Source organism: Thunnus maccoyii, chromosome 8 (genome assembly GCF_910596095.1).
Source record: "Thunnus maccoyii chromosome 8, fThuMac1.1, whole genome shotgun sequence".
Classification (NCBI taxonomy): Eukaryota; Metazoa; Chordata; class Actinopteri; order Scombriformes; family Scombridae; genus Thunnus; species Thunnus maccoyii.
The window spans coordinates 33,907,501-33,928,596 of NC_056540.1; the positions used below are offsets into that span (position 1 = coordinate 33,907,501).

At 40.8% G+C, this 21,096-nt stretch overlaps 1 protein-coding gene across 2 annotated transcripts in view; it reads left to right on the top strand.

Moving 5' to 3' along the window:
- LOC121901539 (transcription factor COE3-like) overlaps positions 1–16,559 on the top strand; it is a 166,850-nt gene extending 150,291 nt beyond the window's left edge. The window contains exons 12-16 of one of the 2 annotated variants that reach the window (XM_042418384.1): positions 2,127–2,192; positions 3,309–3,483; positions 9,080–9,262; positions 13,592–13,681; positions 15,669–16,559. In XM_042418384.1, the coding sequence (XP_042274318.1) occupies positions 2,127–2,192; positions 3,309–3,483; positions 9,080–9,262; positions 13,592–13,681; positions 15,669–15,700 (546 nt within the window). In that variant the 3' untranslated portion in view covers positions 15,701–16,559. Of the gene's footprint in view, positions 1–2,126; positions 2,193–3,308; positions 3,484–9,079; positions 9,263–13,552; positions 13,682–15,668 lie in introns of both variants that reach the window. The other variant, XM_042418383.1, reaches the window with a different exon arrangement.
- Positions 16,560–21,096: the final 4,537 nt, after the last annotated feature.

A 21,096-nucleotide genomic window follows, 5' to 3' on the forward strand; every position in this document is an offset into this window, starting at 1 on the left:
AAGAATAACGTTGAATTAGCTGATTGATTGAAGAAAACGAGTATTTTTGTTGTTGTTGTTTACATTAAGCGCCTCTTGCTGATTGGCTGCCTCAGATGAGACTTCTATATTGTTTCTGTTTGACTGTTTTTCTCTCATTTCTCTTATTTTTCTTTCTGGTCTGTTTTCTATTTTGATTTCTTCTCTTTGTCGTTTTTCTCTCCTCCTCCTCCTCCTCCTCCTCCTCTTCGTCTCTCGGTCTCTCTCTCGTATTCATTCTGAAACGTGTCTCTAGTTCTTCATCTCTCCTCCTCTCCCTCCTCTCTGACTGTCTCTCTGCTGTAATACCTCGGGGAGCTCCAGCAGAGGCCTCCACCTCCCCACTGCTGCTCCTCAGGGACCCAACACCTCCTCTTCATCCTCCTCCTCCTCCTCTCTATCAGCTGATCATCCCCAGCTCTGAGTGTGTGTGTGTGTGTGTGTGTGAGTGTGTGTGTGTGTGTGTGTGTGTGTGAGTGTGTGTGTGTGTGTGTGTGTGTGAGGCTGCAGTGTGAAAAAACACACCTTCATTCACACTCCTGGGAGTCTGTTTACTCTTTTTCTTCCTCACTTCCCTTTCCTGCCTTTCCTTATTTCCTTCCTTCTTACCTTTCCTTTACTTCCCTCCTTTACTTCCCTCCTCTGTCTTATTTCCTTCCTTTCCTGTTTTTTTCTTCCTTTACGTTCCTCCTTTCTCTGATTTAATTTCCTTGTTTCTATCATTCCTTCCTCTCTTGTGTTCCTTTCTTCTCCTCTCCTCATGCTTCTTTTCCTTCCCTATCTTTCCTCTTTTCTTATTTCCTTTCCTTGTGTTTCTTTCATTCTTTACCTTTTGCCTTCCTTCCTTCCTTCCTTCCTTCCCTTTCTTTCCCCTTCCTTGTGATTCTTTACTTCCTTTTCTTTCACCTTTCTTCTTCTTTTCTCCTTCTCTTTCCATTTCTTCTTCCTTTCTTTTCCTCCTTTTTCTTATTTCCTTCCCCTCATTTATTGTCCTCCTTTTTATATTCTTTTTATTTTCTTTGTTTTCTATGTTTTCTTTTCCTTTCTCTTCCTCCTTTTTATTTCCTTTCCTTCTTGTGTTTCCCTTCTTTCCTTCCTTCCTTTCCTTTCTTTCTTTTACTTATTTCCTTTCCTTTTGTTTCTCTTTCATTTTTCACTCTCATTTCCTTCTTTCCTTTCCTTTCTTTTACCTCTCTCTCCATTCTTTCCTTTCCTTGTTTCCTTCCTTCCTTCACCGTTGCCTCCTTCCATTCCTCCTTTTTCTTATTTCCTTTCCTATCTCTTGTTTCTTCTTCTCTTCTCTTCTTTATTCTTTCCTCCTCGTTTTCATCTTCCCTCCTTCTCTCCACATCAGCTTCCTGTGTGTGTTTATGTGTTAATGTGTGTGTTTATATGTGTGTGTGTGTGTTTATCTATTTATCGTGGGGTGGGGGGGTAAATCCAATAAACAGATGTGTGTGTGTGTGTGTGGTCTGCAGCCTCGGTGTTAATGGCGTCCTGCTGCTTCTTCTTCTTCTTCTTCTCTTCCTTCCCACCGGGTACAAACACTCGTCCCTCCATCGCTGCGTATCTGCAGCCATCAGCGGCGGCCATTTTAAAGACACCAGCGCCACTCATCTCTGATCAATATGTGTGTGTGTGTGTGTGTGTGTGTGTGTGTGTAACGAGAATAATTAACGATAGAAGACTAAAGTTTGTCGTCACAGTGCTGGACTGTGATTGGTTGACAGCAGCAGCTCCTGTTTCCAGCTTCGAGCGTCCTGATTGGACGGATTCACTGAGTCGACCTGAACTTGAGCAGAAAAAACAGAACAAGTTTAAAACTGAAGCTGAAACGATCAGTAGATTCATTGATTAGTTGATTGATGCAAAAGTAATTAAATAAACATTCTCTGGTCTGTTTTGTGCTTTTGTTTGTTTATATAACTTTCAATTAATGTCTTTGAGTTTAAGTTACAGTTTACTGTCTGTTTAAAGTCTGTAAACAAGTTTCAATGTATTGAAGTATCTATTAGTAACGTTTATGTCCGTACTCAGAGGACAGGAGTATCCGCCTGCTTTGTGTTGGATCGTGTTAAACTCTGCTCTGCTCTGTGTTTGTGCGTCAGGAGGTTCTGTTGAAGCGAGCAGCCGACCTGGTGGAGGCTCTGTACGGGATGCCGCACAACAACCAGGTGAGTCAGCCGCTTCAGGTCTGACCTTTGACCTTCACTGAAACACTTTCAGCACCTTTACGGACTCATAGTTCCACGTGAGGAAACAGAGAATCAGAGCTTTAAATTAGTTTCTTCTAAATTAACTTCAGTGTTCAGGTGAGTCCTTAGGTCCCGGGGGGGGAAAGGGGGGGGGGGTTACCTGCAGGGCTTTAACGGCAACTTATTTAACTCACTTATATTATATGATTCGGTTCTTAAATTAAACTTAAACAGAACCAGGCCACGGTGTGTTCACTGACCCGCAGACACGCAGGAAGTTTGATATAAATCATGTTTTAAAGGTTTGTCTGCCGTTCATACATTATTCATTTATTTTGATTCTAAATAAAGTCGATTAAAGAAAGTGATGAGTGAATCTTTATGTTGTGTCAGAATGCATCACTAATCTATTATCCATACACAGCTGAATTCATACGTTCACACTCCTGCAGACTGCTGTGAGCGAAGACGGAAATAAATTAAACATTCAGGAGGAAAAACAGTGAAGTTTAACGTCTGGTCAGATGATTTAACTCTGAATAAAGAAACACTGTGTTTGATGTTGTTGTGTTTCCAGGTTTTATGGTGTATTTCTGATTGTAGTTGTGTTTCTAGTTTTGGTTGTTGTTGTTGTCACCAGCTGTCGAACGTTTCGTCTGCTTATGTTTTGTTATAGTTGCAGAGTTTTCAGCTTCAGTTAAATCATCTTTTTTTCCGTTTTCTCGACTGTGTTTTATTAGAGAAAGTTCTTGTTTGGCTGCTTGTGTTTAGACGTTTAACAGATGACAACTTTGGCTTCTTTTGCTCAGTGAGACAAAGGGTGTCTCACTGCTCTCCTCCTCTTCCTCCTCTTCCTCCTCTCCCCCTCTCTTCCTCCTCTCCCCCTCTCCTCCTCTTCCTCCTCTCCCCCTCTCCTCCTCTCTTCCTCCTCTCCTCCCTCCTCTCCCTGTCCTCTCTTCTCATCCTCCTCTCCTCCCTTCTCTCTTGCTCCTGCTCCTTTCCTCTTCCTCTGTCCTCCTCTCCTCCTCCTCCTCCTCACACCTCCCCTTCCTCTCCCCTCCTCCTCCTCCTCTTCCTCCTCCTCTCCTCCTGCAGGAGATCATCCTGAAGCGAGCGGCCGACCTCACCGAGGCTCTGTACAGCGTCCCTCGCAGTCACAACCAGCTGCCGTCTCTGACCAGCTCGGCCGCTCACTCGGGGATGATGGGAGTGAACTCCTTCAGCAGCCAGCTCGCCGTCAACATCTCCGAGGCCTCGCAGGCCGACCAGGGTGAGAGCTCGCCGCTACCCATAATCCTCTGGGAGAGGGAGGGCGGGGCGGCTTTAGAAACCGCAACATTAACAACTGTTGTTCTTCTGATTTACTGCTTATGTTTAAACAAGTTCACATCCAACCGTCAGAGTCCAGTAAAGTCCAGAGAGACCAGTCCACTCCCACTGGTCCAGTCCAGTTCAGTAAAGTCCAGTAGAGTCCAGTAGACTTTATTAGAGTTCAGGAGAGACCAGTCCACTCCCACTGGTCCAGTCCACTTCAGTAGAGTTCAGTAAAGTTCAGCAGACCTCCAACAGAGTCGAGGACCCACTGTTTGTGTTTCTGTGTGTTTGTGTTCAGAACTCAGCAGGAACTCTTCTTCTCTTTCCTCTCTCCTCTTCCTCGCTCCTCTTCCTCTCTCCTCTTCCTCTCTCCTCTTCCTCTCTCCTCTTCCTCGCTCCTCTTCCTCACTCCTCTTCCTCTCTCCTCTTCCTCGCTCCTCTTCCTCTCTCCTCTTCCTCACTCCTCTTCCTCTCTCCTCTTCCTCGCTCCTCTTCCTCTCTCCTCTTCCTCTCTCCTCTTCCTCGCTCCTCTTCCTCTCTCCTCTCTGTACCTTAAACAAATATATTCACAAAGCGCCGTATACGCACATTTTTCACTCCAGTTGAAACGTTGTTTTTGCATCTTTACATTGACTTTGTTTGTAACGAAAAATGGCAAAGTTTCTAAGCGATTTACAGTAAAAACAGAAAACATAAAACACAACAACATTAAATAAACATAACGAAATAAAATCCCATAAAATATAAATGAATTCACCCGAAAGCAAAAGTGTGTTTTTAAAAGAGGAAACAAAACTCATTAGACCAAAGTGAAGGTCAGTAGAGTCCAGCAGAGTCCAGTAGAGTCTGGTAGAGTCCAGTAGAGTCTGGTAGAGTCTCTAGTAGAGTCCGGTAGAGTCCAGTAGAGTCCGGTAGACTCTAGTAGAGTCTCTAGTAGAGTCTGGTAGAGTCTGGTAGAGTCTGGTAGAGTCCAGTAGAGTCCAGTAGAGTCTAGTAGAGTCTGGTAGAGCCTGGTAGAGTCTGATAGAGTCTCTAGTAGAGTCTGGTAGAGTCTGGTAGAGTCCGGTAGAGTCCAGTAGAGTCCAGTAGAGTCTGGTAGAGTCTAGTAGACTCTAGTAGAGTCCAGTAGAGTCCGGTAGACTCTAGTAGAGTCTCTAGTAGAGTCTGGTAGAGTCCAGTAGAGTCTAGTAGAGTCTGGTAGACTCTAGTAGAGTCTCTAGTAGAAACTGGTAGAGTCTGGTAGAGTCCAGTAGAGTCCAGTAGAGTCCAGTAGAGTCCAGTAGACTCTAGTAGAGTCTCTAGTCGAGTCTAGTAGAGTCTGGTAGAGTCCAGTAGAGTCTGGTAGACTCTAGTAGAGTCTCTAGTAGAGTCTGGTGGAGTCTGGAAGAGTCCAGTAGAGTCCAGTAGAGTCTAGTAGAGTCTGGTAGACTCTAGTAGAGTCTCTAGTAGAGTCTGGTAGAGTCTGGTAGAGTCCAGTAGAGTCCAGTAGAGTCCAGTAGAGTCTAGTAGAGTCTGATAGAGTCTCTAGTAGAGTCTGGTAGAGTCTGGTAGAGTCCAGTAGAGTCCAGTAGAGTCCGGTAGACTCTAGTAGAGTCTCTAATCGAGTCTAGTAGAGTCTGGTAGAGTCCAGTAGAGTCTCTAGTAGAGTCCGGCAGAGTCTGGTAGAGTCCGGCAGAGTCTGGTAGAGTCCAGTAGAGTCTCTAGTAGAGTCTAGTAGAGTCTAGTAGAGTCCAGTAGAGTCCAGTAGAGTCTAGTAGAGTCCAGTAAAGTCTAGTAGAGTCCAGTAGAGTCCAGTAGAGTCCAGTAGAGTCTAGTATAGTCCAGTAAAGTCTAGTAGAGTCCAGTAGAGTCTCTAGTAGAGTCTAGTCAAGTCTAGTAGAGTCTCTAGTAGAGTCTAGTAGAGTCTAGTAGAGTCCAGTAGAGTCCAGTAGAGTCTAGTAGAGTCCAGTAAAGTCTAGTAGAGTCCAGTAGAGTCCAGTAGAGTCCAGTAGAGTCTAGTATAGTCCAGTAAAGTCTAGTAGAGTCCAGTAGAGTCCAGTAGAGTCCAGTAGAGTCTAGTAGAGTCTAGTAGAGTCTAGTAGAGTCCAGTAGAGTCTAGTAGAGTCTGATAGAGTCTCTAGTAGAGTCTGGTAGAGTCTGGTAGAGTCCAGTAGAGTCCAGTAGAGTCTAGTAGAGTCACACACACACAGGGTTATTTTTTCTCGTCCTTTCTGCATTTTTATTGTTGTTGTTTTTCTCTTTTTCTTTCTTTCAACTGAGATTTGAAGCCGTTTGTGTTTCTGTATTTTGTTCTGTCAGGAAGCTTCTCAGCCCAGATCACATCCTCTTCTTCTTCTTCTTCTTCTTCTTCTTCTTCTTCTTCTTCTTCTTCTTTCTTCGTTTTAAACTTTGGTTAAAATCATCTAAAAGTGAGACTTTCATCTTTTACATTTTCTTGAACTCTGAATCTTTTTCCTCCAGCTTCACAGTTTCTGCTCCTTTAACATCACCGACACAACGACACACTGAGCGTCCTGTCAGAACCACACATGCTGTGTAAATACACACACATACTGACACGCACTGTATGTACACATGTAAATCTATAAAAACAGCTCACAAATACATAGTTTCATGTTTAAATGTCTCAGTAATTTCCCAGAACAGAAGCTCACTGTAGTTTTTAACAAACAAACAGGAGAAAACAGTGAATTTATCGGGGACTATTTTGGTGAGTATTTCTGGCAGCAGGACGGTGTGTGTTCACGGTGATGAAGGAACGTGTCACCCAGTGCAGCGTGCGGCTCACACACGTGTTTTTAATGGTTTGTAGACGACAATGAGGATGAAGATATATCACGTTACCTGTTACTAGATCAGCTCTTTGTTAGTTTGAGCCTAAACGTGAATAAAAATATAGAATATGAGCAGATTCGTGCTCATGTTTGCTGTCAGCAGTCGGTTCTGGTTCCGTCAGGGTTCTCTCAGGAAGTCGTGCAGCAAACAGCTTGTGAACACGCGTCGACAGGAAGCAGATAGAGCTGCTTTTACTCCCCAGACGCCCCCCCAAACCCCCCCCAACCCCCCAGCCTGAGCCCTAGTCTGCTTTTCACATCGGCCCGGCAGCGAACACCTTACAGGAATCTATGAGGTCATGGGAAACCAGGCAGCAGCCACGGTGAAAATTCATAACTCGGTAGTTTATGTGTGCGGAGCTCTCCGGTTGGAACATTACAACTCCGACCGCCGGCCTCCCCGCTGGTCTGAAGTATGAAGCAGCTCTTTGTGCCTGTCGCAATTATCCGCTGTGATTAAAACATTAATAAAAACAGCGGCCCGGCGAGCCCAGGCCTTATCAGACGGACGAGGCAGGTAATTTACGGCGCTAATTCAGAGCTCTGCCTGCTCAGCGTCATGTCATCCTCCTCCTCCTCCTCCTCTTCTTCTTCTTCTTCTCTCAGTTTTGCTCCTCTGGAGTTTGTCTCCTCTGCTTCAGTCTGACAGCTGACGGCCGGAGGAGGTGGAGGAGAACAGTTTGACACCTCGAACCTTTACCAGAGTTAAACGTACGACTTTTTTTAAACACCAGATACGATGAAATGTAATTCTTTCTCACAGTCGGAGCAGTCAAAGGATGACAGAGAGCTCTACGGGGAGATTTAGTTCTAGTTGAACTTCATGACGGAAACAGAAAAAGACATTCAGCCATGTCGGACTCTAATGAGAGTCACATGAAAATAAAGTCGGTCTGAAAGTGTTCAAGACACAAAAAAAAAAAAAATCTGGAAATCTCTTTCAGGGTCTCAGCAGCGATCATCAAACTACATTTAAGACTTTTTAACACCACATAGAATAAAATTTTAAAACTTTTTATGGTCATTATGTGACATTAAGAGACTGAAACCTGAAACTTTTATACGGGAGAGTTTTACTCAGTTCTGCCTGAAGTCTGCAGCTCTTCATTCAAGATCATTTTATTTATTCAGCCCAACTTTATTTAGATTTTTTGAATAAATAACAATACTAAAATTACAATTTAGACAAAACTATAAACAAAAATTAATACAAATGAAGTTTGAAGCAGATTAAAAGAAAAAATTCCTCTGAACAGCATCTCTTAATTATAAGAAAAGATGTAAAATCCTTGATGGATGTTCAATAACGATGAGATACAGAGTCAGTCTGCAGGTTTTTTGTTCAGGACTCCTGAAACCTTCAAGCATCTTTATTTATTTGTATTTGTTGTTTGAACTCTGTTCTTTACAAACAGAACAGGTTTAAGTCCAGTCTTTTAATTGCAGATCAGAAACATTGTTCTTTACAAAACTGTTGAACAAACTAAACACCTGCAGGAGTTCTGCAACTTTTGAATGTTCGCTCAGTGAAAACAAATCATGTTTCAGCACAAACTAAACTGTCATTCAACCAGCTAATCAGTCTCAATGAAACCCGACTGCTCCCCGATTCTGCCTCTGCAGGAACACATGTTTCCATTTGAGTGTTCAGTGTGAGGTCGAAGGATGTGCTGCTTCCCACGCTGCTGCTGCTGCTGCCGCCGCTGACGAGAACACACCAACACAAATGCTCAAATATGTTTCTAAAGAGAGTCTTTCTTAAAAATGAAAGAACAATCTGAACATTTTAGCACAAACGCTGACGTGCTGCAGCTCTCGGCCGCTCCCTTGCACTGTTCACTGCGACATGTGTTTCCCATCGCCGCCGCCTCTCCTCGCCCTCGTCCCCGGGCAGCGCTCCATCAGACACTCCTGCTGGGAATTGCGTTGGCCCGAACCAGGAAGTGGGGGAAAGTGGAGGAACGGGTGGAGATGGAGGGGGGGGGGGGAGGGGAAGGGGTAGGGGGGGGGGGGGGGGGGCAGGGGGGTTGGTGGAGCTGTAATGTGCTACTTGGCACACCGTTGGCTCGAGGTCGGTGGGAACTCGGGAGCCTCATGAGGGGGTTAAAGGTCACGCTGAGTGCTGCAGGGAACATCGGTATTCAATGCATCTTGGATGAGGGTCAATCAGCAGGAGCGCGGGGGGAGGAGGGGGCGTGATGGGGGGGCGGGGGGGGGGGTAAGTACAGCACAGGAGAAAGGTGAGAGATGAAGGGCAGACTTCACCCGCGGGGAGGAGAACGGTTGGCGTGATGATGTCACTGCTGAGGTCACAGCGAGGATTCAGAGAAGAAAGTTACAGATGTGGTTCGACGGCATCGTATGAGACACAAACATGTTCTTTGTTTTTATTGATTCACTGTGATTAAACAGATTTTACTGATACAGTTTTGTTTTTTGGGGGCTGAGGAACTAAATCCAGGACGCAGCTGGAGGAGACGGACTCAGTTACTCCGTTTGTCTGATGATTATGTATTTTAAAAATGTTTTTTTAATAAATATAACACCAGCTGGATCAATGTTTTTCATCAGTATCATCATGTTCATATCTTCATAATGTTCTCTGCTGATGTTTTTATTCAGGAACCAACAGTCCAGTTTTAGCCTCCTGGTTCAGAGTTCAGTAAGACGGCCTTTATCCACCCGGAGCTTTCTGACGCTGTCATGTCTTCCTCGCAGGTTACTCCCGTAACTCAAACAGCGTGTCTCCTCGCGGCTACGTGCCGAGCTCCACGCCTCAGCAGTCCAACTACAACACCATCACGTCCACCATGAACGGATACGGCGCGGGGATGACCAACCTCGGCGTGCCTGGATCTCCCAGCTTCCTCAACGGCTCCACCGCCAACTCTGCTTACGCAAGTGAGTCCGTTTTTAAAAGATACAGAAACACATAAAGAAAACCAAAGCTCATCCATCTGAGAGGCAGGAAGGATCCTGTCAAACTGTCTCAGAGCGGCTGACGTCTGAAGTGTTTTTATTTTTAAAAAACACTTCACTGTTTACCAGTTTGGGGAAGTTAAACATGCGCTCACAGCTGAAAATGTAAAAAAAACATTTAAGTGTTTCAACATGTTGATATTTTGCTTGTGTTGAGGTTGAAGCACTGAAAGGAGTTGAAGTGTCACTGGAGGCACTTAAATGGTTTTAAGTACCTGTTGAAGTGGAAGCAATGAAAGCAGTCGACATGTCAGTTGAAGGTTTACACACATATGTACTGTTTTTAGAAGTTGTGAAAGCACTGAAAGGAGTTAAAGCGTCAATGAAAATGTGAGTGATGACAGCAGATGTTAATGTTGTTTGCAGCTTAATTACTTTTGAAGTGTGGGGTACTGACAGGAGTTGAAGTGTAAGTTATAAGTGTAAGCGATGAAAGCAGATGAAGTGTTGTTTTAAGTCTCTGTTGAAGTGGAGGCGATGAAAGTATCTGGATGTATCAGTAAATGATTCAATACTGAGGTTTCAGTTGAAGTGTGGGCAGTGAAAGGAGCCGAAGTGTCAGTGGAAGCGTTGAAATGGTTTTAAATGTTATCAGTTAAAGTGTAAGTGATGAAATGAGTCGAGGTGTCAGTTGAAGGTTTGTTGCTACAGTCAGAGCTCAGCGATACGATTTTAAGAAGCGAAACATCTTATTTATTAAAAACAGTTGAGTGAGAATAATGAAAGAGCTCATCATTACACTTCAGTTTATCTCACACAGATACTGTCAGTAAATCACATCCAGTTTAATTATCAGTGTCTGCACAGACACAGCACAAAGGTCCAAATATGAGACTTCATGTCTGATATCTGCAGCCTGCTGCTAGTTAGCGTTAGCTACCAGATATCCAGAGACACCTGGAGTCACCTCAGTCCTGCAACCTGCAGCAGGTGAACATGTAGTGAAACTAATCACGTCACAGTCAAAACAGCTGATGTAGCAGCTATCATTTAGACATTTTACACATCATGCAAAAACAAAAATTTGAATTAACTGAATTAATTCGAGATATCGCCCCCCCCCCCCTTACTACAGCTATTACAGTTCAAGTGATGAAAGCAGCTTAATCATTGCAATGTTGAAGTTTGATCCCTGAAGTTTCAGTTTGGCTGTAAAACCTGGTGGAAAAACAGCAGAGTGAAGCTGAGAGATGGAGCTGGAAAGTCTTTGTGCTGCAGTGTCGTCATGTGAGAACAGAACAGACAGGAGGAAAGATTACACACCAGCTAAGATCCTTAAATAGTCGAGCCCGGTCTCATATGGTGATGTTTATTTATGTTACACTGATACCTGGGATACAGGATGCTGTAGTGTGGAGGTTGTTTCTTGTATCCACGCTGACGTTGTGGGACTGACGCAGGTGATGAACAGTCGCAGTTCTGGCGCACAAAAACAATGAAAGTGAGTAAAAGTGAAGTGCTGCAGGAGACGAGCGGATGCTTCACCGGTTGTCAGAGTCGACTCTGTTGTTCTTTCGCCACTGAAACTTTCCGCTCGGCTCTGATTAACGCCTGGAGTCGGAGCTCCTGTTTGGAAGGCGCAGGTGTGTTTTGGAGGCCGGTGAAGTCTAAACTCGCCCGCGGGGAGCCGCTCCATTGTTTTGGCTTCTGTATCAAACAGCTCAGCGAGTCTCAGTGAGACTCGTTTAGAAGGTAGCGAGCTCAAACTGCGTCTCTGTGCCAGGTGATGTTGTCGTCCCTGGCGACTAAACAAAAGGTGGGCTCACATCTCGCCTGGATGAGCCGCTGTATCCCTCCGCCGAGGGTCTGAATGTGTACACCGCCACGCATTGTTCACTCCCCCCTCCCCCCTCCCCTCCCTCCCTCCCCCCCACCCTCGCTCTGACTGTCCCCCTGTCCATCCTCCTCCTCACCCTCCCTCCACTAACCCCACTAACATCCTCACCGCATCCTCCATGCATTCATGCATTCATGCTTTGGGCCGAATCCATTAATTTCAGCTGGAAACAGAAACAGAAAAACAACAAGAAGGAGCCAAGAAAGAGAGGAAGTGTGAGGAGAAAGAAGCAGCGATCCAGGACAGACATGAAGCGATAAATCACATTTACATTCCCCCGTTTCATTTTACAGTTTCCATTTTCAAATGCTGTCCTTGAATCATTTACAGACTCACCATGGTCCATAAACTCTGAGGAGGCTCTTAAAGGGACAGTTCAACACTTCAGGAAGACTCTCTCATCCTCGTTCTTTCAGAGTGAGATGTTCAGATGGATGTCAGTCTCACTACAGCGCTAACGTTAGCTTAGCATAAAGACTGGAAGCAGAGGGAAACTGTTAGCTTGACTCTGTGCAAACATCACGTCTGAAGATCAACGATCATCATGTTGGAGCTCGTTTATTTCACATGATCTTCATCAGCAGATTTGTACAGAAATAATGGGAATCTGAACATCTACGTTTCCATGACGACTGGGCAAATTTCATCTGATGAAGAAGATCATGTTTTATGACCAAAAGCTCCAGAACACTAAATAGAGAGTGAGACATTGTCAAACATGTGATTGAACATTTAACTGAACACAAAAATCTGAATAATTGAAACATTTTAGTGGCTGTTCTGGAGCTTTTGATCATACTGATGGTCTTCCTCAACTACTGGAGTTTGTCCAGTTGTCATGGAAACATAAAGAACCAGTCAAAAAGGAAACAACTTCCCATTAACTTGAATGAGAAAGTGTTTGGACTGGTATTGTTCAATACGTCATTGTTGGAGTTGGATGCCTGCATCTCCATGACAACCGGGCAAACTTTATCTGCTGAAGAAGATCATGTGATATGACCAAAAGCCCTGAGGTGGGATTTCATCAACCATGTCATTGAACCTTTAACTGAATGAAAAAACATCACGTAAAAAAATCTTTTTAAAAAAAACACAAATTTGTATCCCCACCTGCTGAAGAAGCTCATTGGGCATAATTGAAAGGGCCGGAAAAGCTACTAAATGGACCTTGATGTGAGATGTTTTTGTCAGTCAATATAAATTAACATTTAACCAAATAAATATTTAAGCTTATGCTAGGAGGATTTATCTTTTCACTTGTTATTTATTCTCTTAAATTATATTTATGGTAAAACTATTTCAAGTCGAGGTCCATTTAGTAGCTGTTCTGGAGCTTTCAGTCATAATTTTCATCGGTAGATGAACTTTAATCAGTTTTCATGGAAATTTCCATTCATCTAAACATTTCTCAGATTTTTTTTTAATATAAACAGAGAAATTTGAACACCTACGTTCCCGTGACAACGCCCGATGAAGGTCATGTGATATGATCAAAAGCTCCAGAACAGTTGTTTTACCAGCTGATGTTTCCACGGTCAAGAATGAACTTTTTAAACCAAAAATTTATTTATATTCTCCATAAATTTTGTATCCAAACTTCTAAAAGTTGCTAAAAAACCCAAATTTAAAATAAAAACTTAGAAGAAACGACGTCAGTGAGCCGCTGCGTCCTTTAGCAGGTCACTTCCTGTTTACATTTCTGTTACTTTAGATGTGTTGACAGCTGCAGGCTAGCAGTTTCCCCCCGCTCCCAGTCTTTATGCTAAGCTAAGCTAATCTGAACATCTGACGTCTCACTCTGACAGAAAGTTTTGAACTTTTCCTTTAATCAGTTTTAGGACAAAAAACAAAAAGTTTAATAACAAGAAGAAAAAAGACACACAAGGAGACAAAATGATATTTTGATTTTTAAATAAATAAATAAATAAATAAATGATCAGTTTCATTATTAGACACGAGTCTGTCCACACACACACACACACACACACACACACACACACACACACACCTGTGCAGTTTGTGTGATGAAGCTGCTGCTGCTCTCAGGTTGGTTTTTATTTTGAAGTCCTTTGAAGTTATGGATCAACTTTGCCGGATGTTTGGATGTTTGTGCTCGGAGCATGTTTGTTCCTCCGACCTCGGCCCGATCTGAGGCAGGGACCCATTCCTCCTCCTCCTCCTCCTCCTCCTCCTCTTCATCCTCCTCCTCCTCCTCCTCCTCCTCCTCCTCGTCCTCCCTGCATGATCCACCTCATCTCCGTCTGATCACTCACCTCCTCTGTCCGTCTGCCTGCTCGTTACCTGTAGGACTCCCCTCCTTCCTTCTCCTCGTCTTCCTCACCTCCTCCTCTCTTCTTCCTCTGCTCCCATAGGCCCTTATTCATTCTCTCCTGTCCATATGGTTTCTGCAGTCAAACAGAAGAGCGCCTTCGCCCCTGTCGTGCGGCCACAGACCTCCCCGCCCCCCACCTGCACCACCACCAATGGCAGCAACCTCCAGGGTGAGCATCCCACCCCCCCTCCCGCCTGTCAGCACCCCCGTCCTCTGCTGTCCTCGTCCATGTCGTCCCGTCAGGACAGACACACAGACGCCACACTGTACTCATCATTAAAGCTGGTTTTACTCCAACGTCAAAGTTGATCCATAACTTCTGGAACTTTCTGGGGAATTTCTAGATATTATTATTATTATTATTATTATTATTATTATTATTATTATTATTATTCTATTGAAAAAGGTTAAAAGAACTTTTTATGCATCTTATAGGTTATTTTTGTTTATTATTGAGTCCTAAAGTCACTTTTTTTTTTTAACTTTTATGGCTCATATTTGGTAAGATGAAGATTTAAAATATTTTAATGTTAAGTTTCTTAACAAATGAGTCAAACTCTGCTGGTAAGAATTGATCAATAAGCAAATAAAACACAGAGACGTGTTTATAATTATCATTTATACATTTAATTATAATATAAAGATTTGTTTTTAAAGTTTAAGGAACTTTATGTTCATTTAAATAGTTTTTAAATATAATTTTACATTATTTTATAGAATCAAGTCTGTCTTCCTCTAAGTTACATTTCATCATTTCATCATTTCTACTAAATTCAGTAAACAATTTGATGTTTCCTGGAAGTAGGTAAAGAATATATCTGGACTTTTTTTTACTGTGGTTTAATTTTATTTAAGAAAAAAGTTCTTGTGGCTCCTTCTTGAAAATGAATCAGTTTGTCTTTAGTTTAAATTAGAAGAAATGAATCAATAATCCATCAGATTAAAACACAGAGAAACATTTATAATATTTATTGTGTATGAAATTAAAGGAATCCTGGTTTTTATTGAAGTTTAATAAAGTTAAAGAACTTTTTATTCATGACTTTCATCCTGTCGAGTCATTTTTGTCTGATTGAATCTTAAACGTCTTATTTTGCAGCTGCAGATTATTTCAGCCAAATCAAACACTTTCAGTCATTTTGAGTCATTTTTCATTATTTCACCAGATTTTTACAGTGAAATTGAATCTTGACTATAAAGTTTAAAGTTTAATTTGAGTTTTTTTATTCATGAAATTTCCATCCTGTCAGTTTTTCTTCTTGTCAAATATGAAACTTGTATTTATTAAACAGTGAGATTATTTCAACCGAATCAAATCGTTTCAAGGATTTTCAAGAATCAAATGTCACATGATTTATTATATTTATTCTCTGGCAAAGCAAATTTATTTATATAACACATTTCATAACCAGAGGCCACCTGAAGGGAACACGGGCAGAAATAACACATGATGATAAATAACAATAAAAACAAACAAGCGACTGACGTCTGATGACAGAAAACGGAAACTTTCTACATGAAGTAGTTTTGAAGTACAGACATGTTTTCAAAATAAAACACAAATCCATATTTACACAGTAACACGGGAGGATTTAAAATAATAATAAAAATAGGTCAGAAAAGGTTCAGAAACAGTCTGGAATTAAAAACTTAATAAATAAATTGTTGATGAATTGACTAACAGACAAATAATAATTAACAACTCGTTTTCCTTTTTTTTTCAAACTAAAACGTCTAAATTTGATGGTTTCAGCTTCTTCTTTGGTCGGACAAATAAAGAATAAAACTTTACATGATTGTTTGATGTTTAATAGACCAACATTCACTAATATTCAGGAAAATAATCAGCAGATCAATTAATAACAGAAATATAATCGATAGTCTGATTATTTCTTTCAGGCATCTTGCAGATGTTCATTTCTATTTTCTTCGGCAGCAGGTTGAAATATGTCGACTGCATCTGCAAATCTTTCACTTTTTTCAGAAAATGAGATTATAAAGTCTCAACTGGATGATGAGATGAAAGACGTTTATGAAGTGTGAGACAGAAACATCTTCATCCTGCTTGTGTTTGTTTGTTTCTTCTTCATCGCTCAGCTGCAGCTGCTTCGTTCTGCTGAATCTGACTGACTCTTTTGTTTCTGCTCGTCTTTCAGCCATGGCAGGTCTCATCGTCCCGCCCATGTGAGCAGGATTCTCAGCCAGATACCGTCAGACCCCGCCCCCCAAACCCCCCCCCCCTCCGAACCCCAGCACCGATGGCGGCTCCGCCCACCTGAAACGCCACAACAGCAGCGAAAAAAAAAATCCTTCCCGTCATCCCTCAGACCCAGAATCCATCACTGCACGAGAAGAAAACGCTTGAATCTCCATCGATTTATTTGCCGCCAGTCGACGACGACTTCATCGTGTTCGCTCAGCCGCTGCAGATGCCGCCGATCTGATGGTCATGTGACCGCGCTGCAGCAGATGACTGGTTAAGAGACTATTTAGGAAACAGAAAATGTGTTTTCAGACGTCTGCATGTCGAGGCATCGCTCCGTCAGAGGAGGTTAAAGGTCATGAAGGCCGTGACAATGGACTGTGTGGGGGGGGTGGGGGGGCGGGGGCGGGGTCAGGTGTCTGCAGTACTTCCTGTTGTGTGAGTATTGTTGTGCTGAGTTATTAAACAGGTTTATTTGACTTCAGAAGTCTGTGGAGACCCGACAGGTCTCAGATCAGTTTGAACCACTGTGAGACAGGAAGGAGGCGTGTCCACCGGGAGCTTCTGTTCACCGCAACGACATCACCTGAACCGACCAATCAGCATCGATTAGGGAGACGTTTTGAGGACCAGTCCAGCGGTTTTGTATGTTTTACACTCTTAGAACAAATCAGCCAAACATTCTGCAAACAGCAGCACTGATTAATGAAGTATGTGATAGTTGATCTTATATTTATTCCACACGGTATAAAAATCAATTAGCAGACTATTTAAACTTCCAGTTATCGCAGTGCAGACTTTTAAAATCAATCTTTATTTAAATGGAGTTCTGCACAAACCTGAACTGAGACCTGGACCAGATCGGGACCAGACCTGTTCCTGCGTCTCTAAGACCCGACCTGACTGAACCCAACCGGTGCTGCCAAACCTGACACAACACAGTAAACAAAGACAGAAAGGTCTTAATTACATGAATTTATATTTGAAAATAACAACAAACTCATCCTGAAACCCAGAACTTAGTTTGGATCTGTTGTTGAAGTTGAAGAAACAGAACCGACACATGAACCGCTTTACAAACACGACAATAATGAAACTTTGACAAAAATTCATGCAGACTTTCTTTAATGAAGACAACATAAACAAGTTTCACCAGTTAATTAATGTTCATGCTGCACAGAAATGAAAGGAAACCAATGGAACCAGTGGAACCAATGGAACCAATGGAACCAATGGAACCAGTGGAACCAGTGGAACCAATGGAACCAGTGGAACCAATAGAACCAATGGAACCAGTGGAACCAATGGAACTAGTGGAATTAAACTTTCTGCAGAGATAAAAGCAGTAAAATTAATAAAAGTTCAAACTTTTCAGCATCTTTCTCAGTTTTCGGTTCATTCTATACTTTCCAAAGTAAAGATTAAAGGAAGGCGACAAACAAACACAACTATTGTTGGTAAAGAGTCACTAGAAATGTTAAAAATGTGGTTTTATAGTAAATGGTGTAAAATGTACAAAGCAGCTGATTGGTCCTTAACAGTTACAGTAATTCTCCCAGAATCAGTTTGAAACAAAATCTCTGTTTTGACGATGAAAAAAAAACATGAACAAGTTTTCATGAAATATTCCTTTGGTCACGTCGTAAAAATAAATACATTAAAAATGAGCTGAAGATCGTTGAGATCTGATTGGTTCTCGTTGGAACAGAATCTCTCGTTGGACACTGAACCTGAACTTGGACCGAGTCCAAAAAAAACCAGGAAAAATCAAACCCTTCAAACCTTTTTTCAACTCTGGAAAAAAAACAAACCGTCAGACGGTTTCCAGACTTGACGGGTTTTCAATCAAAAATCCCCCCAAAAAAAACCTGCAGATAGAGGATCCGACTCCTCCGACGCCGCTGATCAATATCACGTCTTCTGGCATTTTCCTTTAGTACCATTTTAACATTGTTTGTGTCTCATATTCTGAAAAGCAGGAAAAACGCAGTAATTTTCTAAAGCTAAAGAAAGAAATAACAAGTGTCCTGCCGAGAAGAGAAGAGCAAACGTTACAGTAACGTTTGAGTAACGTCGAGGCAGCCCGAGGTTTTTACATTTTTCATTTTGACTTTTCTTTTCTTTTCTTTTTTGGTTTCGACTCATTTTGAATCCAGTACAATAGTTCTGTTCTGCGGGTGTGTCGAGTGGTAGATTTTAACCAGAAAAGCTTGCAGCAGTTTTAATCACATTTAGGTACCAGATTTTCTTGTTATTCTTCTGATTGTGCTTATTTTATATGTATTTATAAAGTATGTTTTGGGGAGTTCCTTTTGTGATTTAGGCCTGAATGATAGTCTCAAATATATATGTAAACACATTTGATGTCTTAATACCTTTTAGATATTGTAAAAAGAGTGAACAAGTGAGAGGAATTAACCCTTTTGTAAAAACAAAAAAAAGTCATGACATGGTCACCCTGTTTTTTAAAAGCAGGACGTAAAAACGCTTTCATCACTTTTGTATAAAAAAAAATGCTTTTCCGATACGATATTTAACTTTTTGTAAACAGCATCATTTGTGTTTCCCCTGGTTCTTCTTGTCATTTGTGTATTATTGTGAAATGTATAATCATGGTTATTTCTTAATGCACTATTTTTTTTTGTTGGGGCACTTAATAAGAGCAAATGCATCTTAGCAAAAAAGAAAAAAAAGCTAAAAGTTTAAAAAAAAAAAAAAAGATGAAAGCTAGAACGATATGCACCGATATGTTTTTTCGCCATTCTGAAAATGGCAGAAATCCTTGTCATGTGAAATTTTTATATTTCAGAAGCTTATAACGTCATAATATTCCACCACTCTTACTTTTGACCAAGCGTATCTCTTGGTTTCGGTGTTTAGAAGACAATATTTTATCCATCTTAATATTAGACCCGATCCTAGTCTTTGTGTTTTTTGGTGAGAATGATTGTACGATTTAAAAACAGGCAGCAGATTTTAAAACCACTCCGAAAAATGAGTTTTTGGGTCACTGATCTCAAGGAAACTTCCATCGATGTTGGTGTTTGTTGTTGATGGTGCTGTTCTCGTCGTCACACACGATCTGGATCATTTACTTATGCAACTGTGTTCCTGTTCTGTAACGCGAGCTCGTCTTCCACGCTGCTGTGGAAAAAAAGTTTGGGAAATTAAAAAGAACAAAAAGTCAAAGACTGATGCCTTACGACTGACCACACTTTAACACAAAGTCTTCTCTTTTATTTTAAGTTTTTTTGTTCTGCAGCGATTGTTTTGTTTGTTAATTTGATTTGTTTGATTCGAGCTGTTCAGACTCTGAGAGTTTTTAATTTTCTGCACCAAACGTTCGTCCCTCAGGTTCCCTCAAAAAATTACGTTAGCATTATCAAACTGAAAAACACTACGTTAGCATTTAGCTTCTCTGATAGCGATGCCTGTTGGTTTCAGTGAGGAACTTTAAAGGTGAAACTGCCTGATTTGCTGTAGTTTGAAACAGTGCCCCCCCCCAAATCCCCAAAGGAAGTTACTGGTAACTACAACTGACATTATCTTGTAGTTTTGACTTTTACATTCCATAATTATGATTTATCATCTCATATTTACGACATCCATATTTAGCAATCATGAGAAAACTTCAAAATTACGAAAAACAATCTTACCATTACAAGACAAGTTTCTCAAAATTATGAGAAAAACTATATGAATAACAAGATCCACATTACATAATTATGAATAAACTTTTCTAATTACAAGATCTGTATCTTGATATTACAAGAAAACTTACATCTATGAGATCTGTGACTCTTTTGAGATTAATATCTCACAATATGAGAAAACGCTCATAATTACAAGATCCACATTTCATATTTAAAAGAAAGTTTGTAATTAAATCATGGAAAACTAAATAACGATTATTATGTAATCAGTTTCTCACAATTACAAATTACATATTTATCTGTATTTCATATTGCAAGAAAACTTACATGAAAACTCTCTTTGGAGATGCATATCTCACAATCATTATTAAGAGATCATTATTTCATAATTACAAGAAAATTATCTTACATTTACAAGATTAGTTTTGCTATCATACACTGACAAAACCCAAATCTAGAAATGATTTTAAAAAACAATCTTTTACAAGATCCGAATTTATGAAAAACAATCTTACCATTACAAGACAAGTTTCTCAAAATTATGAGAAAAACTATATGAATAACAAGATCCACATTACATAATTATGAATAAACTTTTCTAATTACAAAATCTGTATCTTGTAATTACAATAAAACTTACATCTACGAGATCTGTGACTCTTTTGAGATTAATATCTCACAATATGAGAAAACGCTCATAATTACAAGATCCACGTTTCATATTTAAAAGAAAGTTTGTAATTAAATCAGTTTCTCAAAATTACAAATTACAAAATCTGTATTTCATATTTCAAGGAAACTTATTTACGTGAAAACTCTCTGTCGAGATGCATATCTCACAATCATTATTATTATTAAGAGATTTCATAATTACAAGAAAATTATCTTACATTTACAAGATTAGTTTTGCTATCATACACTGATACATACATCTTTTACAAGATCCGAAATTTATGAAAAAAAATATCTCACATTCTCAAGATCAGTTTCTTAAATTTTAAAAGAAAACTATCCTACAGTACAAATCTATAAGACAGATATGAAAATAATGAGATATGGAGATACTGAACTCATAATTATGAGGAAAATGTCTCCTTTTTTACTTCACTGAATGCAAAGTGCTTCTGTAGTTTAAGGATCGTGTAGAAACTATTTTTTTTTTGCTGAATGAAACAAGAACCGTCCAGGATCCCCTTTAACTCCTGAATAAATAAATCACCTGACAATTTCTTCTGGAAATGAAAACAAGAGTTGAGGGCAGGAATCACAAGTTTGGACAGATTGAACTTTTGACTTTTTATGCAAATCCAGCAGGACTGACAGAAACCTTCAGTCGCTGCACAACATCAGCCTGGACGCCGTCGTGTTGTGGGTGAAACGTCTGTCCAACGTCTTTGGGAAAAGCCATTTTTTTTCAATTATAACAAATGAAACGCAGCCTGCAAAGCCAAACAGTCACAGCTCACATGAAAAACACCGTCTCCACCCTCACACACGACTCACAGCTTGCTAATAATATTTGTTTTCTTTTGTTTTTTTTTTGTTGGGTTTTTTTTTTTGTCACAGTTGTAGAAAGTTTGCTTCTCACCGTTCTGGTTTTCAGCCGAGGTTTTAAAAACTGCAAATATACTTTTTTCGATGTTTTACTTCAATGTGAAAGAGGGCAGAGGTACTGCATCTTTGTGAAATATGAAATATATCATCAAAGTATATCAAAGCACAATGTTT